The sequence below is a fragment of the Artibeus jamaicensis genome, unplaced genomic scaffold, assembly GCF_021234435.1.
Source record: "Artibeus jamaicensis isolate MK-2021 breed Jamaican fruit bat unplaced genomic scaffold, CSHL_Jam_final contig_923, whole genome shotgun sequence".
Taxonomy (NCBI): domain Eukaryota; kingdom Metazoa; phylum Chordata; class Mammalia; order Chiroptera; family Phyllostomidae; genus Artibeus; species Artibeus jamaicensis.
The window spans coordinates 9,693,616-9,712,100 of record NW_026522014.1 but is presented as its reverse complement, the minus strand read 5'-3'; the positions used below and the strand labels follow the sequence as shown (position 1 = coordinate 9,712,100).

General features: G+C 36.8%; 1 protein-coding gene across 1 annotated transcript; it reads right to left on the bottom strand.

Moving 5' to 3' along the window:
- Positions 1-634: 634 nt before the first annotated feature.
- On the bottom strand, positions 635-15,341 carry TMEM106B (transmembrane protein 106B). Its single transcript, XM_037167358.2, has 8 exons — positions 15,140-15,341; positions 11,678-11,899; positions 9,639-9,702; positions 8,200-8,359; positions 7,162-7,302; positions 6,849-6,898; positions 5,821-5,874; positions 635-4,502 (listed from the first exon to the last, which is right to left on the bottom strand). The coding sequence occupies exons 2-8, from the start codon at positions 11,895-11,897 to the stop codon at positions 4,364-4,366; spliced, it is 828 nt and encodes a 275-aa protein (XP_037023253.1). The 5' UTR covers positions 11,898-11,899; positions 15,140-15,341; the 3' UTR covers positions 635-4,363.
- Between the last annotated feature and the right edge of the window lie 3,144 nt (positions 15,342-18,485).

The following is an 18,485-nucleotide window of genomic DNA, read 5'->3' as shown; positions in this document are numbered from 1 at the left end:
AAACCAATGGTAAACATTTTAATATACCAAAGATCTACAAAATAGTAGAATATCCTAATAGTATTTTTGAAAATAGTTGATCCTTCAACAACATGGGTTTGAACTGCAGGGGCCAATTTGCACACGAACGGCCCAGTGCCATTCAAACCAACATCGCTCATCAACTCTGTGGCTGGAAGCCCCACATGCAGATGACCCACTGTATTCACACGCTAACTCTCCACTGGGTGGGACGTTGGTTTCCCTAACTTCCCCTCCTTGTTCAAGGATCAGGGTTCTCTCAAACCCCTCAAAGTCTTATATGTACTAAGTGCAACAACCAATGTATTTTTATAAATAAGACATTTTCAGAGATTAGAAAGAAAATATGCTACCTGTAAGAGCAGTAATGCTTGAGTCAAACAGCGTTTGTTGTGAACCTGAATCTGCCACTTACCCATATTTCTTAATTTCCCCAAAACTCAGTTTTCTCAGGTATGAAATGGGAAGCAACCACAGGATCTACCTTAGAGTGCTCTTCTAAGGAGTTACATAAAGCACATACAAGATTTAAATAGTATGTGACACAGTAAGGAACCATTAATATTAGCTACACTAAGCAGTGACTTATTTTGGGGATCAAGTACCTAAAAAATTATTTTCTTAAATAAGATGTAATCATCATATAAAGGATTATTTAAGAACTTAAAAAAAAGACAAATAGCATGGGAGAGTTGGAAACATGCCCTCCAATGAAATATCCAGAATTTTACTGCATAACAATAAGGCTAAGAACCACAAAGTCTTCATTAGACTAACATTTGAAGCCTTCTGGGTTACTTTTATTGTGTTTTGGTAGTCACTTCCTATACATTTCAGCAATGCACTGCGTCATTTCCAAACTACAATTCAGAGGATCTAAAGTGAGTTTTATTTTCTTGTCATGAATTTTTAGAGAATCACTTCATTGGTCTAAAAAAACAAAGAAGGCATAGAAAAACCGTACACAAACAAAACCAGTCATTTACATGTTATGTACAATAAAGTGACCATTTTAGCAATTTCACACAATTTATCTGGTATCTAATTTTCATACTGTTCGTATTTCAAATCTCAAAAATCTGTATTATTTGTAAATAGTTTCTGATGATGTATCAGTCATATTTTTATTGGAATGACCAAGTACTAAATTTTACAGAAATATTAAGCTATAGATTATGTTCCAAAATATTTTACTTGTGTTCACTTCCCATTTGAAATATTTCAGGTACCAACTTAAAGTTACCCACCAACATGATTTTGATTGTTACTATTAAGCATGTGAACAGTTTTTCTAGTTTGTGATCATACTAAGCTGAATCAACAGACTTTCCGATGGATATTTTGAATAGAGCACAAATGTGGGAGAGAAAAAGACTAGGTTTGGCCTGTCAAACTACTTAATAACTTCAGCAAGTCCCTCAACTTCTCCACACCTCTCCCTCCCTCTCTAAAAGACGAGAATCCCACCACCCTACCTCCCCTGACTCATAGGGCTATAAGAAATCACATGAGAAAAACACATAAAAGAGCTCTGAGAAGGACACAGTGCTATATATACATGTAATATCAACACACGAGGCTTGTTGCAGTATGATGCTTGGTTAGAATGATCAGTCTATTAAAAGTGTAATTTGAGAGGAAGTTATTCTTGGAAGTATCGGAAAAAATTTGTAACATCTGTACCATGTCCTTCAGATAAAGTCTGAGAGCAGTTTTAAAAAATGCATTGATAGCTATCCTATTACCATGTAAGAAACTAAATAGGACAATGACCTAAGAAAAGATGAACTTCACTCATTCTTTCCAGATTTTTTAAAAAGTGGTTGTAAGTCGAATTTACCTGAATGTGTTTCTATAGTTTCATTACTTCACAGCCTACTGTTTTAAGCTAATTGTGGTACTTAGTTAATGCTCTCTGAAAGTAGTCATAGATGATCTTTATTTCTCTACCACTGGTTTTTTACTTATTTTAAATTCTAGTTTTTTTCTGACTTAAAACTCACAGAAAATAGGTGTAAGTTTTTAATTTAGAGGATGAAGGAAAAAAACCACTCAAACCAAGTCATGGAAAGAAAAGGTTCCCTCACTTTCCTGCCTCTTCAGTAGATACTATGAATTTATTCTAAAAGAATATTAGAAGCACAAACAGAAAAATCCATTTAATTTATCCTATATAATTTTCTAAGATTAAAAGATAATAAAGCAAGAAAATAAATCAGGACTGATTTTTGTAAAAGACCTGTCTGAAGGATCATTCTGAAGAAATAAATGTTATTTTCAAGTAAATAAGCATGAGAAGAAATTGTGAACAAAACCAAAAAATGATAAAAACATTTTTTGGTTTTACACTTACTCACTGAATTACTATTGTCTCTAAGTCACTAGCTAAATGAAAAACTAGATGAGGGATCAGTCCAGTATGTAGAAACAGATTTGGAAGCCCTAATATAGATGATTGTTGAAGACATGGCAGTAGAAATTCTGAGGCAAAAGAGGGTCTACATAATACTGGTTAAAAGACATCAAAAGATAGTGAAGGAAAATGAAATGAGAATGACAAAACACAAATAGAGTCAATACACTAGAGAAGTGTGCAGTTTCAAGAATGACAGTGGTCCAAATAAAGGAAAAATTAAAAGAAAGAGTGGGTTTGACTATGAAGTCCATAATATATGTAAAGGGGTGACATTTAGTTAACAACAAGAATGAGTGAATTAGGAATGAATTAAGGGAAGACAGAGTAGTTTAAAAAAAAGGCAGAGCATTCTACCTATGTATTTAAATGTTTTTCTGGGAAAACTTGGGAGAAAATAATATGGAAACAAAAGGGAGACCAGAGTGTGTCTAAAGGCAGAAGGAGGGCTTCATAATAAATAATTACTAAATAACTATCAACTACTGGTAATTACTAATTATTAAATAATTGACTATTAATAATTAAATAATTAAATACAGTATATGTTTAAAGTTGAGCGTCAGACTGATGAAGAGTAAGTTTTGGACCTAAGTTAGGCACTTATGAGGAGAAGGTTAGGGGGAACCTGATTTCTGTTACTGGGGAACATAAAGAAACTAATCTGAAATCACCCCCCTTTTTTGGTATCACACTCAGCCCCTACACTCAGCAGTATGCCTTTAAAAGGTACTTAGACCTTAGTAAGTGAAAAGGCAAAAAGCCCAACTGGTAAATGGTACTGAAAGTATAAAACAACACAGTGAATAAGTCAATAATTTACACTTGAAAAAACTTTTTAAATAAAATTTAAACCTAAAGTAAAAACTTTAAAAATGTAACTGCTAGGCACATGATATCCATATGATGTACAAAGCAACTGAATTTTTAAAATCATAATACAGGTTTTATTTTCATATAGCCACCATCATTTAATAATATGATTTCTTGAATAATTTCAACCAAAGAAATAATTTCCACCCCTAAAGCATTCATAAAATTGGTAACTTGGGTACCGAATAGTTGTGAAGTATCTTCACAATTTCTAGTATGAAAAGCAACATTAAAAAGAAGTGGAGCATCAAAATAATTTATTCCAAAAAGTCTACCTTATGCCTGATCTAGTATGTAAATGGAAACATTCACATTCCATAGGTTTCTGAATTCCATTTCCTGTTTTATATTTATGAGCTACTTACTTTACTTTGAATCTGTGTCACTTTATTTGATATTTATTAAAGTTGTATAAAAGCCATGCAGTTTATCTACAATATTGTACATTAACTGTGTTTGAAGACTACACAAAATTTTCACAAAACTATAAAATGGAAAGACATGTGAAACATTATTTAGAGACTTTAGGACAAAAAAAACGCAATTGAGTAGAATTTCAACAAATGAAAAACTAAAAACATTTAGCTAAAAGGTAAAATACCATATAGTTGAAATACTGCCTTGCAGCAATGGAAATTTATAAGAGGGAAAAAAAGGTTATTCCTTAAAAGTCTTTCATAAAGAACAGGCTACCAGGTAATAGTCTATAAAATCTTTCAGAAATAAAGTTCCTCAAATTATGTGCATCACCAAACTTATGTTTTCAGTAGTGACTGGAGCTGTGAATTTTAAATACTTAGGTGTCCTGTAGCGAAAGTCTCAGTTTCCCCCTTGGAGGAGTGGGGGCAGAGAGAAGAAAACCAATCAGTAAAGTTAGATTTGGGATCCTGTTACAAATGTCATGAACACAGAGTGAAGAGCTGCAGGAACCTGCAAGTCCACAGACTTTTAGCTCTATTTTAGGTTTGTTCAATTTAAGATCAATCAGGGAGTAAGTACCTCAGCGTTTAAAAAATATCAATAGGGATTTCTCCTGTAGCTGCATCTCTTTCGATTCTACTGCTGTGGCTGGAGCACGTTCAGATACTCAGACTGCCCCAGCTGGTAGGTTGTGTTCCTCCCGCAGTCCACATACTGGTACCTCTCCTTGGATATCTGTTCAGGGTGTCCAAAGTAGGATGTTGTCACAGTGACTCTAAAAGTTAAAGAAAATGGAGAGAAGTACTGAATAGTTACATATAAAAAGTTTTCTAAAATGAGAATATTCTTATCCATCAAAATTCTCTCCAGACAGAGACTATTTGATTAATGACAGTTTCACATTCTGGTCATGGGTCTCTCAGGTTATTTCCCCAACTGGTGACAGAAATGCAGGCTGAGCCAGCCCCATCCAAGTAACATACAACAAATGTAATATTTTGTTTTAAAAAGTAAGTCGAGAGGAGGTTTACAGTTGTGAGTACGTGAAACAGTTTATTCTTGTATTAGTATTTACTATTTAATTACTTTCCATGTGAACTGTAAACCTACTTTTGCCCACCCCCTGTAAGTTCATTACTCGATTAAAAACCACATAGGTCTCCCATCATAAGAAAAGGGTTAATCAAATGTCAGCTCATGGCCCAAATATTAAACCTATAACCTACTGTGTTTTAACAGCTTAGGATAACACCCAACTTACAAACCAGTAACAGCACTTCTCCTCACTAATGCTAATGATCATTTATCACAGGCAGCAAGGAACTGCACACTGAGTTCATTCCTCCTCACTGCCCCAGACACTGCCATCTTCCTGAGTTCTTACCAGGTCCGGGTTCACTATTCAGCAGCCATATGATCCTGAACTACTTCTTGAACTCCCATGTCCTCATTTGTAAAGTAGGGTAATATTTATTGGATGTCACAGCACACTTGTAATAATACTTGAAAACCAATTGAGATGGCATTTTAAAAATGTTGTATATGCTAGAAGCCAGCGATTTTCAACCTTTTTCATCTCATGACACACAGAAAGTAATTACTAAAATTCTGCAGCACACCAAAAAATATAGTTTTGGCCAATCTGACAAAAAATAGGTATAATTTTGATTGATTTATAAAAATAATTGCAGTAATTACTTACTCTTTATGCTCCAAATTGACTTTATAAAATCAGGTGCTGCTCTTGTTGGTGTGGCTAAGTGGACTGATTGCCAGTATGCGGACTGAAAGTTGCTAGTTCGATTCCCAGTCAGGGCACATGCCTGGATTGCAGGCCAGATCCCCAGTTGGTGGCAAGCGAGAGGCAACAGATGTTTCTCTCACACATCAGTGTTTCTCTCCCTCTCTTTCTCCCTCCCCCCCTTCTAAATAAATAAATAAATAAATGGACAAATAAAAGAGGTCAGTGCCCCTGACAAAAGTCAGGTAGTACATGTTTTAAAAATTTAAAAATTCTTGTGGCACACTGGTTGAAAATCACTGCTCTAAGCCAACATTATAAATCTTAGATTTAGACAAAAACTCATACTCACTGCATCATGAGTACTATGTTATGCACTTTGATGTAATTCAGTGTACAGAAATCACTGTTAAAGAGGAAAGAATGTGAGTAAATGAGATTTATAATATCATAAATTTAAAAGTTTAATTACAATTCTTCCTATGCTAAAGTTGATACTATTAAGATGTATATAAGCATTTTAGTTGAGCATTTTTAGTATCTCAAATAAAGATTAATATTTTCATGAATTCTTACTCTAAAGGCAAATATGCTTTTCTGCTATTGCGGTCGTAAAGTTGTTTTAACATGCCACAATTTACTTCTACTTTTTGTTCACCTTTTGAAATTTACTAACTAGTTTGTTACTCTGAAATTCTATATCAGATCAATATCAAAAGATGATGAACATTTATCACTGTTTTACTTAATAGGAGTTAATCATTTAGAACCAATTTAAAAGCTTTAGAACTTCAATAGAGTATTATTATACACTATTAATCCTCCTACAATAAAACATCAATAAATAATAGGGTATAAAAGAATATGGTTCTCTTAACACAGTAAACAAAAAGTGACAAGGTGCCCTGGCTGGTGTAGCTCAGTGGATTGAGCGCGGGCCTGTGAACCACACGATTGTGGTTTGATTCCCAGACAGGGCACACACCTGAGTTGCAGGCCAGTTCCCAGCAGGGGACTCATGAGAGGCAACCATACATTGATATTTCTCTCCTTCCCTTCCCCTCTAAAGATAAGTAAATAAAATCTTTTAAAAAAGCATTAAAAAAAGTGACAAGGTATACATGATCTAAATTCTAAAAACTAAAAATAATTTTTTGTGTACAGATGTTGTATATAAATGTTAGGTATGTTGAAAAGAGAGAACAGAGATCAGCAAAAGCCAGAAGGAATATTTAAAAATGTGGTCTTGTGACTAAGATTATGGAATATTAAATCTATATACATATTTAATTCTTTATAGACTTTATAATTTATAATTATAGTTATAAATGACAGAGTTTATAATTTAATGACAGAAAATTATTAAAACTCAGAACTTACTACATATAACTCATTTCCTCTGCTATGATAGTAGGTACTGTGTAATCAATCTGAAAGGCAAAAAATGAAAATAAACAAATACAGAATAGGGATCAATCAAGTAAAATCAACTATTACAGATACACTTCACAACTTCAGAGTTCAGAAATCTCCCCCTTTACAAGTCTGATGCTAAGACTTTCTCATGTACACACTCATGAGATCCATTTCAAAGGCAAGCTTTTGAGGACACCCTCACCTCTTTTATGTGAGTATGATAAACAAAGCTGAGGCTCATTTGACTTCTCCAAAATATTTCATGAATGAAGCTTACCTGTTTCATATCCAGGGGACCAATATTTGTTATGTTGTTTAAGCGTGCCTTTCCAATAACTGTTTTTGAAAACTGAACTTGTGCAGTGATGTTTTCAACTTCCACAGAGTAATAGTTATTGTTCGTTATATTCAATGTGTTCTGCAAAAGAAAGCAGGCCAAAAATGTACAAGTTTTCTGAAAATAAGCAAAACAAATATGCATTCAACTAATTAAAAAAATGACTTCAGTTAGGGCAATGCTTCATTATTAGAAGAAATAAAAGTTTTAACGAAAAAGTTAGTGAACATTAAATTAACCAATTATTTGCTTTTACACATGAATATTATGTACAGAATATGCTACAATAAACACACAATGAAAAAAATAAGGCCCAGAAATGATACAGGAATACAGAAAAATGAATGTTAGAAAATGTATTTGTGACCTTAGCAAAAATAAAATAAAATTTTTAAGTTTTATCTTTTACTCAATGTTAGTATAGTAAGCGATTACTTATTCTAACAAATACAAAGGCCATATAAAATGTTAAACAGTACCTTAAGTAAGTTTGTTTAAAAGAAATTGGTATTTTAACTTATACACAAATAGAAATTTCCACCAGGTCACTGTGGAGAAGAAATGGAATGGAATCAAGTCTGTCTGACTGGAAAGAAATGCAGGTGCATCACTTCTACACTCAGGTAACAGGTGGACCCAACTTCTGTGATTCCAATTCACAATGGTCTCAAATTTGGGATCAAATGTTGAAAAGTAAACGGACTGTAAATATATTTTTTGCTAGGTATTGTTTAATTCATTTACCCTCCTAAATGCATCTTCACATGCTAAATGATTCTGTATCCACAACTGTCAATATTTATTATTCACCGCTTTCAGCAGAACCAGAAATAACAGAGAAGGGCAATATCCAATAGTAGACATACAGTAAGCCAACCAACCAGTGTCACATTCCATATTCTCTCAACAGGGACAAAGGTGCTGCTTATCATCATAAAGGAATGGAGTTAAGTATTTTTAATGTAAACTTTTACTTACTGTAATATTTAAATATATTGTACGCTTTTCAGTATCATAACTGACGTATGCTGATTTTACACCAATGTATTTCACGTCGATAGAGCGAGGGAAAAGGAAAAACACAGCCAACCCAGAAATCAGCAGACAGACAAACACAGAAGCCATCACGTACAGTTTTCTGGGGGAAGAATGGAGAATTTAAATATACATATGTGCATCACAAATTACATAATGAAATATTTAGAATATTTTCAACTTGAATTTCCCCCCTACTATGCTAGCACTATATTTTACCAACTTTTTACATTATATAAGTATTGAGTAGGGCTGGGTTTGAGTCTATTAAGTGTTAAAATGTTCTCCTTAAAAGATGTATTCACCTTAGTGAAGACTGGGATTTCAGACTTATTATAGATAAAACATAAGTGCAGTGATTCCCAAACCAGGCTGCATGTTAAATATTAAGATAGGGAGTTTTCAAAATATATTGATTTCGAGACTCCCTCCTGAATTCACTGCAGAGGAATTTTCACCGGTCAATTTTGCCATCATGATTCCGTGAAGTGACTGCTCATCAGAACCACTTCTGAAGCTTTTGAAAATGACATATCTACTTGCCTCATCAATTTCACCACAAGTTTATAGCCATCCTGTTGTTATGAAAGGTATTTAAAAAGATGGCTACTATGTATACCTGCTTCTATACTCCTGAGATTTCTCCAGTTTCTGAACCTTTTCTTTCCTTTATCTATATTCTTGCAAACTGGATTCTACTCACTAATGTTCTTCCTTAGGACGTGCCTGTCCTTTTCTTAAGTTTTTTACTGAGTTTCCCTCAGGTCTCTGAGGGCTTAGGATGCTCCAGTTCCTGCTGATCTTCTTGTGGCCCTTCAGTTGACCTCTGTGGCCTCCTCTGCACCCTCTCCAAGCTCGAGCATGAGGAGTCCTCCCATTTTAACAGGTTATTCTTCGAAGTATCTGCTGAAAGTCTTCTGGGATCCTCTTCTGAGGCACGGTATCTGCTTTGGTATCAGGGGCCTTAGGACTCTGAGGAACTCTCCATCTGCTTCTCTTCGCAACTTCCACACAGCTGCTCTGCATGTTAGGTCCTTGCTATCATCATGGTTTGAAGAGCTGTGTTTAAGGCTTGGGAAACACCTTAACACCTGTTTTTAAAATAAACATGTTTTCTCCATGTGTGTTTTCTACTCCTATTCTAGGTCAGTCTGTTTTCATTAAATGAATTTGAGAAGATTCAGATACTATGCTGCTTTCATGACCTTACTCCAACTGGGATTCTCTTTTTTTTTTTAATGACACAAAGCATATGAGAGCATAACTTAATAATCTGATGGCATTTTTTCTTTTAATAGTGTTAACTAGAGTAATTATTATGCATACTTTGAAAAATACAAAAAGAGAACATAAAAATTTGCTACTTTCTGAGAATCACTTACGTTCTTCTTGGCCTTAATCTCTGATCACTATATGGAATTAATGCCACCAACTGGTTTTCTTGCCCTAAAAGTGAAAGAAGTTTAAAAATTTATTAACATGATTAAGTAGAAATATAGTAGCTCTGCAATGAAGTCTGATTTGCAATGATCAAAATACCATGTAACTGCTCTCAAAATCTTCAAATATTATCCAGTAGAAGTTACATTCCAGGGCCAATAACTGTGTCTTTCATACCTAGAGATCTAGCTGATTGGAATAGTATACAGAATGAGAAAGAGTAATTCTTTGCTAAAATAAAATACTTTTCACCAAACTTTTCTTCAAGTCAACAGTGTTCCTTTAAGACTCTGACTTGGTTATCTGGATGAGAGCAGAAGAAACATAACTTTCTCTGTATCCTAACACCCCTGTAACTACAGAGGTTCCTCTGCCACCCCCTTGAAAACCACAACTGACACACACTCAGTCTCAGGCTCCAAGAGCCCCTGTATGAGGCTTACAGGACTCTCTTAGGCCACACCCCCCTCTACATTCAGTCACTTCAAAATACATCATTTATTTCTTGGGCTGATCTAAATCCACATACTTTAATAGATAAAACAAATCTTTAAATACCAACTTTCCAATCTATCTGTATTAACTATTGAAGCACCATGGTCGAATTCTTTTTTAAAACTTTCCATAAAACTTCAATCATTCCTCCCAGACCCTTCTGCAATGCTCCCCTCATTTACACTACCCCCAACACACCCACATATAAATATATACATTATGTATATATGTCTCTCTCTGTGTATATAAATATTGCACCTTGCCTGGTAGCATTCATTTGGCTAAACTACAATCCTGGTTAAAACCAACCCTTTAACTACTATGCATATATCCACACAGTTACATGTGGACAGACAAAAACATACAACTATGCTCACTAGTTTCATTTTAGATCACTAATTTCAAGTGGCCCTTAATATGCCAACAATCATACTACATTTCCTTAGTTCACACTCACAACCTGACATTCCAAGACCACGATTTCCTAACTTCAACTCTCTTTTGAAACCTCCAATTCCTTCTTCCCCAGACTCTGAGCTCATGATGTGGCAGAAAGAACTTCTGGACACACCTAATACCATATCCACCCACCTTTCTACTTCTGTGCCCACACACTCTATCTTCTCTTCTGTCACACAGAGTAGCCCTATGCACTTGTACACTAGATCTAATAATTCTCCCGTCTCCTGATTACCAGTGTTTTCTCCGTGATCATTCTCATTAGCATATAAATATATTCACTTCATCTTAAAAAATCCCTCTTGACTTCAAAGGCCTTTCTAGTTATACCACTTCTCTTTTCTACACAGTATCCCCAAACCCCTGAAAAACTATCTTCCCACTATGTAACTTTGTTTCTCCTATGCTCTCTTGATCCCATTCTTTACATGATATCCATACTTATGCAGGGTACCAAACCTGCTTTTCAAAGGTCCCCAGTAGTCCTACATCACCAAGTCCAAAGGTCTGTTTTCAGTCCTCATGTTAATTCATCTGTCAGTAGCATCTAAGATAGCTGATCACTCCTTCCTCCTTCTCAGTATATGTTCTACAGTTGTCTTCCAGGATACCACAGGCACAGATTTCCTCCTCCTAGTCTAGCTGCTCTTTTCAGGGTCTTTGCTATTTCATTCTCAGGTAACTGACCTCAAATGTAATGCCCCAGGGTTCCCCAGCCCAAGGCATCTATCAGAGACTCTGCTAGACTTTACACTGCCACTTTGCCCTTCCACCAGGGCCTCTCCAGGTCACATATCAACTCTGACCAAGCAGGAAATGAGAAGAGCACAAAGGTACTCCTACCATTTCTATTGCTGCCACTGCTCCTAAAGTAGCCTACAAACGTGGGAATTATTCCCTCTGACTTCCTTAATGATATGCAATCAACTGTTTTTCCCCCTATTTGACTCATTATTATATAACATCCCTCTTCGTGTAGCTCCTCTATGCCTGGAATCATTCTTTAAAGGGAAAACAATGCGCATACCCCTAGGAATTCTTCCTGTTCCTTGACAAGTGGGGCAAGTGACACTGTCTCTTCCTGTAAACTCCACATACGGAAACTGAGAGACATCTCCACTTCTTCCATCTTCATTATGGACTTCGCTACTAACGAGTCCATTCCTCATGTTTTCTGTCGATGCAACTCCACCATAAGCATCTTCTTTAGTTGAATGCAAAGGCAAATGAGAAAAAGACTTCCCCATGTCTAAAGAAAGAGAATAATCTTAAGAGTAAAATTCAGGAAAAAAAATGTATACTCAAGAACATTATGGGATATTTATACCAATCTACTGTATTCTGCCATGTATAATGTATACATTTTGCCCAAATTCTCGACGGAAAAACAAGAATGTGTATTATATGTGTACTAATTCTATTATCTATGTAAATGTTTGTAATTTTTATTTATGCTTATGCATTAAAAGTGTAACTCTAGCAAGCCATAATGATATCTGTATGCAAAATAATGCCCTTTATAATACAGAAAACAAGTACCTAAATATAAATGAATAAAAAATAAATTAAAAAATTAAAATGAAAGATTTTTTTCCCCCTGAAAGTCTGGGCCAAAACCATGGGTGTGCATTATACATAGGAGCACATTATACATGGCAAAATATGGGTAATTCATTTTAAAAAAAAGCTACAAGGAATGTTCATTCAAACATTCAAATTACTTTGGGGACTAGATCCTAGCTGGTGTGGCTCTGTGGATTGAGTGTCAGCCTGTGAACCAAAGGGGCGTCAGTTTCATTGCCAGTCAGGGCACATGTGTGGGTTGTGGGCCAGCTCCCAGTCAGGGATGCATAAGAAGCAATCACATGTTGATGTTTTTCTCTCTTTCTCCCTCCTTACCCCTCTCTCTAGTAAATAAACTTTCAAAAAATTACTTTGGGGATCAGAATTATATTCGATTAAAGTAATGTGTGAAACAAGGGAGCCATTTACTGGAGTCCAAAACTGTTTTTTCTAAAAAAATATTGCAAAAGCTATCACACCAGACTTGTGGTGAGAATGGGCTTTCCAACAACTTGTACAGGCTTACGATTTGACAAGCCTATACTTCCTTTAGTTTCTCTAAAAAGTAACATGCAGGCTTCACATTTCTTAGAGTAAAACAAAACCACGTTCTACCTTTAAAACACTTGGCACTGAAGGCGAAAGTTGGTTTGGGCAGATAACAGCTGGATATTATATGTACTGCCAAGTAAATTCAAAGTAGTATTTTCTTCATCATTTAAAATTCATGCTTTTTTGTGATAAGTAAAATTTACAATCCCCCTTGACCTTGAATTTCTTGCTTTAAACATTTACACACTTGCAACAAAAAATACTCAAAAACCACATCCTACATTTTTTTTCTCTTATTCAGCAGTTGGCAGAGTTAAAAAATGAAATTAACATTCAAAATATTGAATATAACCTACACATACAAAACAGAAATATATAGAACAGTAACTTCAAACATTTAGGAAGATAGTATCAAAAACAACAGAAAATATTAAATACAAATTTAAAGCCTATTTCTAAATCTATATGTAATTAGTATTACTACCTACATAAAAATAGCCTCTGCAGGTAGATAATGCAATAACATTGCAGGAAGGTCATGCAATTTTGAGAATGAAAAGAACTGAAGTGATACTGAAACCAGAAAAAAACTGGCATTCATGCTTCCTGTCACACACCAAACCCAATAAGCAGAGACAGGGATTGAATTTTTATGGGCACTTAGTTCAGATGGCTGGTGATCTGAGAAGAGGGGGCCCCTTACATTTCCCTTCCAAGCTAGCCTTTTTATAACAGAAAACAAAGTGCAGTGAGGGGTTTTGAAATTCAGGGAAAATTCGATTTTAAAAAAATCAAAAAAACTGCAGCATTCTTGCCCTGGGCAGTTAGCTAGCTGTTGGGGGCGTGGGGGTGGGTGGTGGTCTGTCTCTCCCTGGAACACAATGGTCCAGATGCTTCCACTAGTTCCCCAGGCAGTAATCTTTAGCTGTGCCCTAGGAGGTGGGCTCTCTCTCCTGGGAGTGGTGGGCCTTACCTGCAGTTCCTTGAAACAACAGCTTTAACACATGCATTACCTATTAGGCTTATTAACTATTTCCCTTAAACTAAAATTTTCCAACCCTTTGACTCCCCTATCAATATGATCTCATCTGCTGATATTGAGGAAAAAAATTAATAAAGATAAAGCAAAATTTAAAAATTTCTTTTCTAAATTTGACTATATGCCTTTTATTAGTTCCTAAAACTAGATTATAGACATTTATAGAGAGAAATTATATTTCTTTTAAAATTTTTCATTGATTTGAAAAAAGAAATCTGACCCTCAAAATAATTTCAATGTACAAATTTGCTTTTTAAAAATGGACTGGCATCCATGTGTAAGCAGCAGGGTAAAAAAAAATACTATTCAACTAGTAGACAAACTTAAAATTAGAGAATGATGAGTAAAGATGCTTATTTTCACTATTTAAAAACTATGTACACATTATCCGTGTTAAGTTCAAAAATATGAATAATTTATGACTTCTACAAATGCATTATTTTGTCTTGATTTGTTTCAATGACACTGAAGCTCAGCCAAACCAGTACTTGCCAGGCACAAGTGGTTCCGCAATGAAAACATCACAGTACCCACACGGGAATGCCTTAGGGAGGAAAAACACGGAAGGCAGAACCAGTGGCTGTCAAACAGTTGCCTTGATTCTGCCTATGACAGGTGTTTGTTTAAACGCTAAGGACAAGCGCAACTTTATTAGGTACTGGATATTCCTGCCCTTCCTACCAGATTTTCCTCAGAGCACTGATGAATTTAACCACTTTTATTCCTGGAGGCTGGTTGGCGTACAGAGAGGTTCTAGGCCCCCCTTCTCTTTCCCGTGCTCAGTGTTTTTGTTTGATTGTTTTTTAATCTTTTATGGAAGTCTTTAATTTACTAAAACCCAACATGGATCTCAGACTCAGCATGAAGTGGGAAAAAATAAGTACAGCACTCCATCCAATTTAAAAGGGTCATGATTTTCTGTGACAAAGAAGGAAGCCAGTCACTCTCGTCGGCTACACAAACAAAACAAAACCCAGCATACAGACTACTCTGGAAAGGTTAAAAATAAGATCCAGACAATGGTGCAGGAAAACACGAGAAGGGCAGAAAGAGGGGCCACCGGGCTGCACTAGGTATGGCGGCCTGGAATCAACCCGGGGCGTCAGGCTTGAGCCGGAGCCGAAGCCGAAGCCAGAGCCCCTTGACAGAAGGCTGGCTCTGACTAGGAGGAGGTGGCACAACACCTCCATCAACACAGCCCCGAGCTCCTAACCAGTCGCTTGGCAGGGTCAGCTCCCCCGCGGCCTCCCCTCCTGCCCCTCGGCTCTTCCCACCGTGCCTCAACTGGCCTGGCTCCGGAAAGGGGCCTGGGGCTGCACGTCCAGGGTCGCTCACCTGCTCGCTTATTGCTGTGCAATCCCGAGCTGCTACGGCGCGAACAGGCCCGAGGACAGCGTCACGAAGTACGCAGTCCAGGCGCTGGCACTGAAGGGACGACCCCGCTGCAGGGTCGCCCGGGAGTCGGGGGGTAGGCTAGACGCAGGGATAAAGTCAGCTGATGCCCGACCCTCCTTTAACCTGCCCCCGCGCCTGCGCAAAGCGTTTTTGTAGGAGGTGTGGCCCAGAACGTGCTCGACGCATGCGTCTTTCCTCCACCGCCTAGACCCGGAAGCGCAGGTGCTATGAGTGTGGTTATCTTGGTTTCTCAGGACTTAAAGTGAAAATTAGCCGCCCTCGCTCTGGAAAATTTAGAAATAACTATATATCCCTCTCAGTTAGACAATTTCCTTTTGCAAAGAGGTTGTCCTGAACATTTGCAACGGTGAGAGGGGGAGGAACTGGATAATAGAGACTTACGGCTTTTAATTATATTAAGTTGTATTTATTTTAATTTAGAACTTGTTCAGAAGTTCTAAAGAAGAAAACTGTATGCTGGAAGGAATTCTGGTTTTGGTGGTTTTGTTTTTTGGTTTGTGTGGGGTTAGGTTTTCATTCCTGTTTTTGCACATGGTGTTTCCCCTCCTGCTTCCGCTTAACTCTGGTTAGTTAACAGGAGTATGAGATCCTGGCTCAAATCGCAACTCTTCAACTCGTCGCTGTCACTTGGGCTACTCTCCCCAACATCTCAAAGTCCATCTCAAAGTAACCTGGACTGAGAATAATAACACTGACTTATTTTGAGGATTAAATGAAATACGGGAACAACTGTCCAGCGCAGAGTAGACTCATGGCTTACAGAAAGCTTAACATTTCATGAGTTGTATATATGGCATAACATATGTAATAATAGTAGTCTAAGAAGATATTGACTGTTTTCTCTCTATTCTGACAGGATCAATGTATTTGACCAATGGAATGTGAAGATACGTGACAGTAAGGAATGCAAGTCAAAACAATATACATGTAATGTTTAAAATTATATAGTCATGTGTAAGTGTGAGATAATGAGCCTTCTCACACAGTTTTGGAAAAGATGTAAACTCAAATTTTCTGGCTGGCAGTTAGGCAGTATGTATCAAGAGTATTAAAATTTTTAATTTTCACTTAATTTACCCTGCAGTCCCATCCTATGTAATTTATCTTAAACCTAAGGAGAACTCTGAAAATATTTTTGTGTTCATTTAACCTAAATGTCTAACAATGGGACATTTAGTCCATGTCTTCCAAAGGTGAAGACCAGGTGGGCATCCTCCGTTAACATTGTTTAAAATTTCAAAATACATAGCTTATCTTCAACAAGTCAGAATCATCAGAACCTCAGTTTCCCAAGAGTTTGCAAGGGGTGAGGGGAGAGACATACAACAGAGTTCATGTACATCTTCAAAGGGTTCACAGATTTGCTTGAAGCCTGTCCGTGAAGACCATATTAAAAGCCTTGGCTGTAAGAGCTAGGAAATATGGCAGGAAGATGGATTTTAAAACCCAGTTAGATAAACATGGCTATCTGTAGACCTCAATCATTACAACAACGCTGTTAGATTTGTTAGTCATTGTTTCTCCTTGCTTTGAAAATTGCCTTTGGGAAACAATAACTATAAATCAGAGAAACAGAGGCATGATTTAGTTGGTTTATCAGTACTAGAAGACCAGAAAACTGAACAAGCTCATTCTTTTTTTTATTTACAGCTTTTCTATTTTCTCTTTAAAAAGTATTATTACAATATTTGAATTACAGTTTAACATTTGAAGGAGTGAATTTTAATTGTTATTTATGAGCTGGGACATACTTCGGAGGCCCTTAATTCTAGCTACAGAGGTTCTTTAAAATTGCTTCATTGTCCGCCAAAGTGAGGAGAGGTGGGAAGAGATCTACTCAGTGTTTTATGGATTGTCTTTTTAAAAATGCTACTACCCTAATCACATAAGTAATCTTATAAATATAAGGTAAGGAATATAGCATCAATTATTAAAAATCAAGTTAATTAAAATGTTAAGGTTCAAGTCTTAAAGGAGCACCTATATACACATAATGTCCCCTAATCTTAAAATAGTGTTTTAAAAAGTGTGGTTAGAGCCTGTAATTAAATTAATTCATTCTTTCTCATTACATATTAAATCCAAAATAGGAGTTTTAAATACATGAGAAACTGAATATGTCTGAGTAGAGATCCCATGTGCATTATTACCCAGTGTGTCTCCCTAGTTCTCTAGTCTTTCAGAGTCACCCTTTCTGTTACTGGTGGAAGATGGGTTCTTGCTGTATCATAAGGAAAAGAATTTCTTGAGACTCACATGGGAGACTGGGGCTTTGGGGTATGGTTTATTGATGATGTACAATTAAGGGCGGTTCCCCTCCTGACTTCCTCATATCCCATCTCCATTCATCTCGCCATGGAAAAAAGTCCAGTCTTGTCTTTAGTAGGGCCAGGGTGAGGGTCACTGCCCAGAGTTTATGCTCTATATTAAAGTCCAGTACAGTCCAGCATCCATCTAGCTTAGCATGTGTTTCCAGCTGTAGTCCATTGTTGTGCTTCAGTATTCAGACTCCTTCCTGGATGCTATGGAGAGAACAGGTGCATGTACTATGTGAATGTGGGGCACAAGCAAGAGAGAATGAGAGAAATTCTTTGTTCCCTGGGGGTTATAACCAGAACCTTGGGTTTGGGATGGACCAGGTGCTTTCTCAAAATGAGCAATTAACTTCTCATGTTTTTGTGGGCTTTGGATAGGGTCCCTCTCCCAGTTAGACTGACAGGCCTCCGTGGCCTAGCCTCACTCCCTGGCCCCCCAACAGTCTGGTACCAGAGAAGGAAAGGGAGAACTTTTAATCACCATGGCGGAGCAGTGCTATGATGCTCTGGACTGTGAAAAGCTGTAGCTTCCTGGTGAGGCATGCAGGCTCCTGCTTCTAAGTTTATTAAGCTCAGTGTCTAGGGTTTTGGTCCTTTTCTCAAAATTTAGCTAAACACCGATGGTAACATCTCCATTCTAGGGATGCAAAAAGTAATTTTCCTTCCACCTTGTAAGTTCTTCTAGCTAGACCAATGATCACATTAACATGAGACAGATGAACAGGATTAAATGTCCAAAACATACTACAGATGTACATTCAGAGAAGTCCACAGATCAAGACTCATGTTGTATTGGGCAGTTCAAGTTTATACAGCATTTTGGACAAAGCAGAAGGTAAAAGGGGTCTGGGATTTCTAAGGAAAAGTAGGCAATTCACAGATAGATAATACAGAGCAAACAAGTTCTTCCTGGCTCATCCAGAAGCTAGAGGATGCAGAGGGAAATCCGG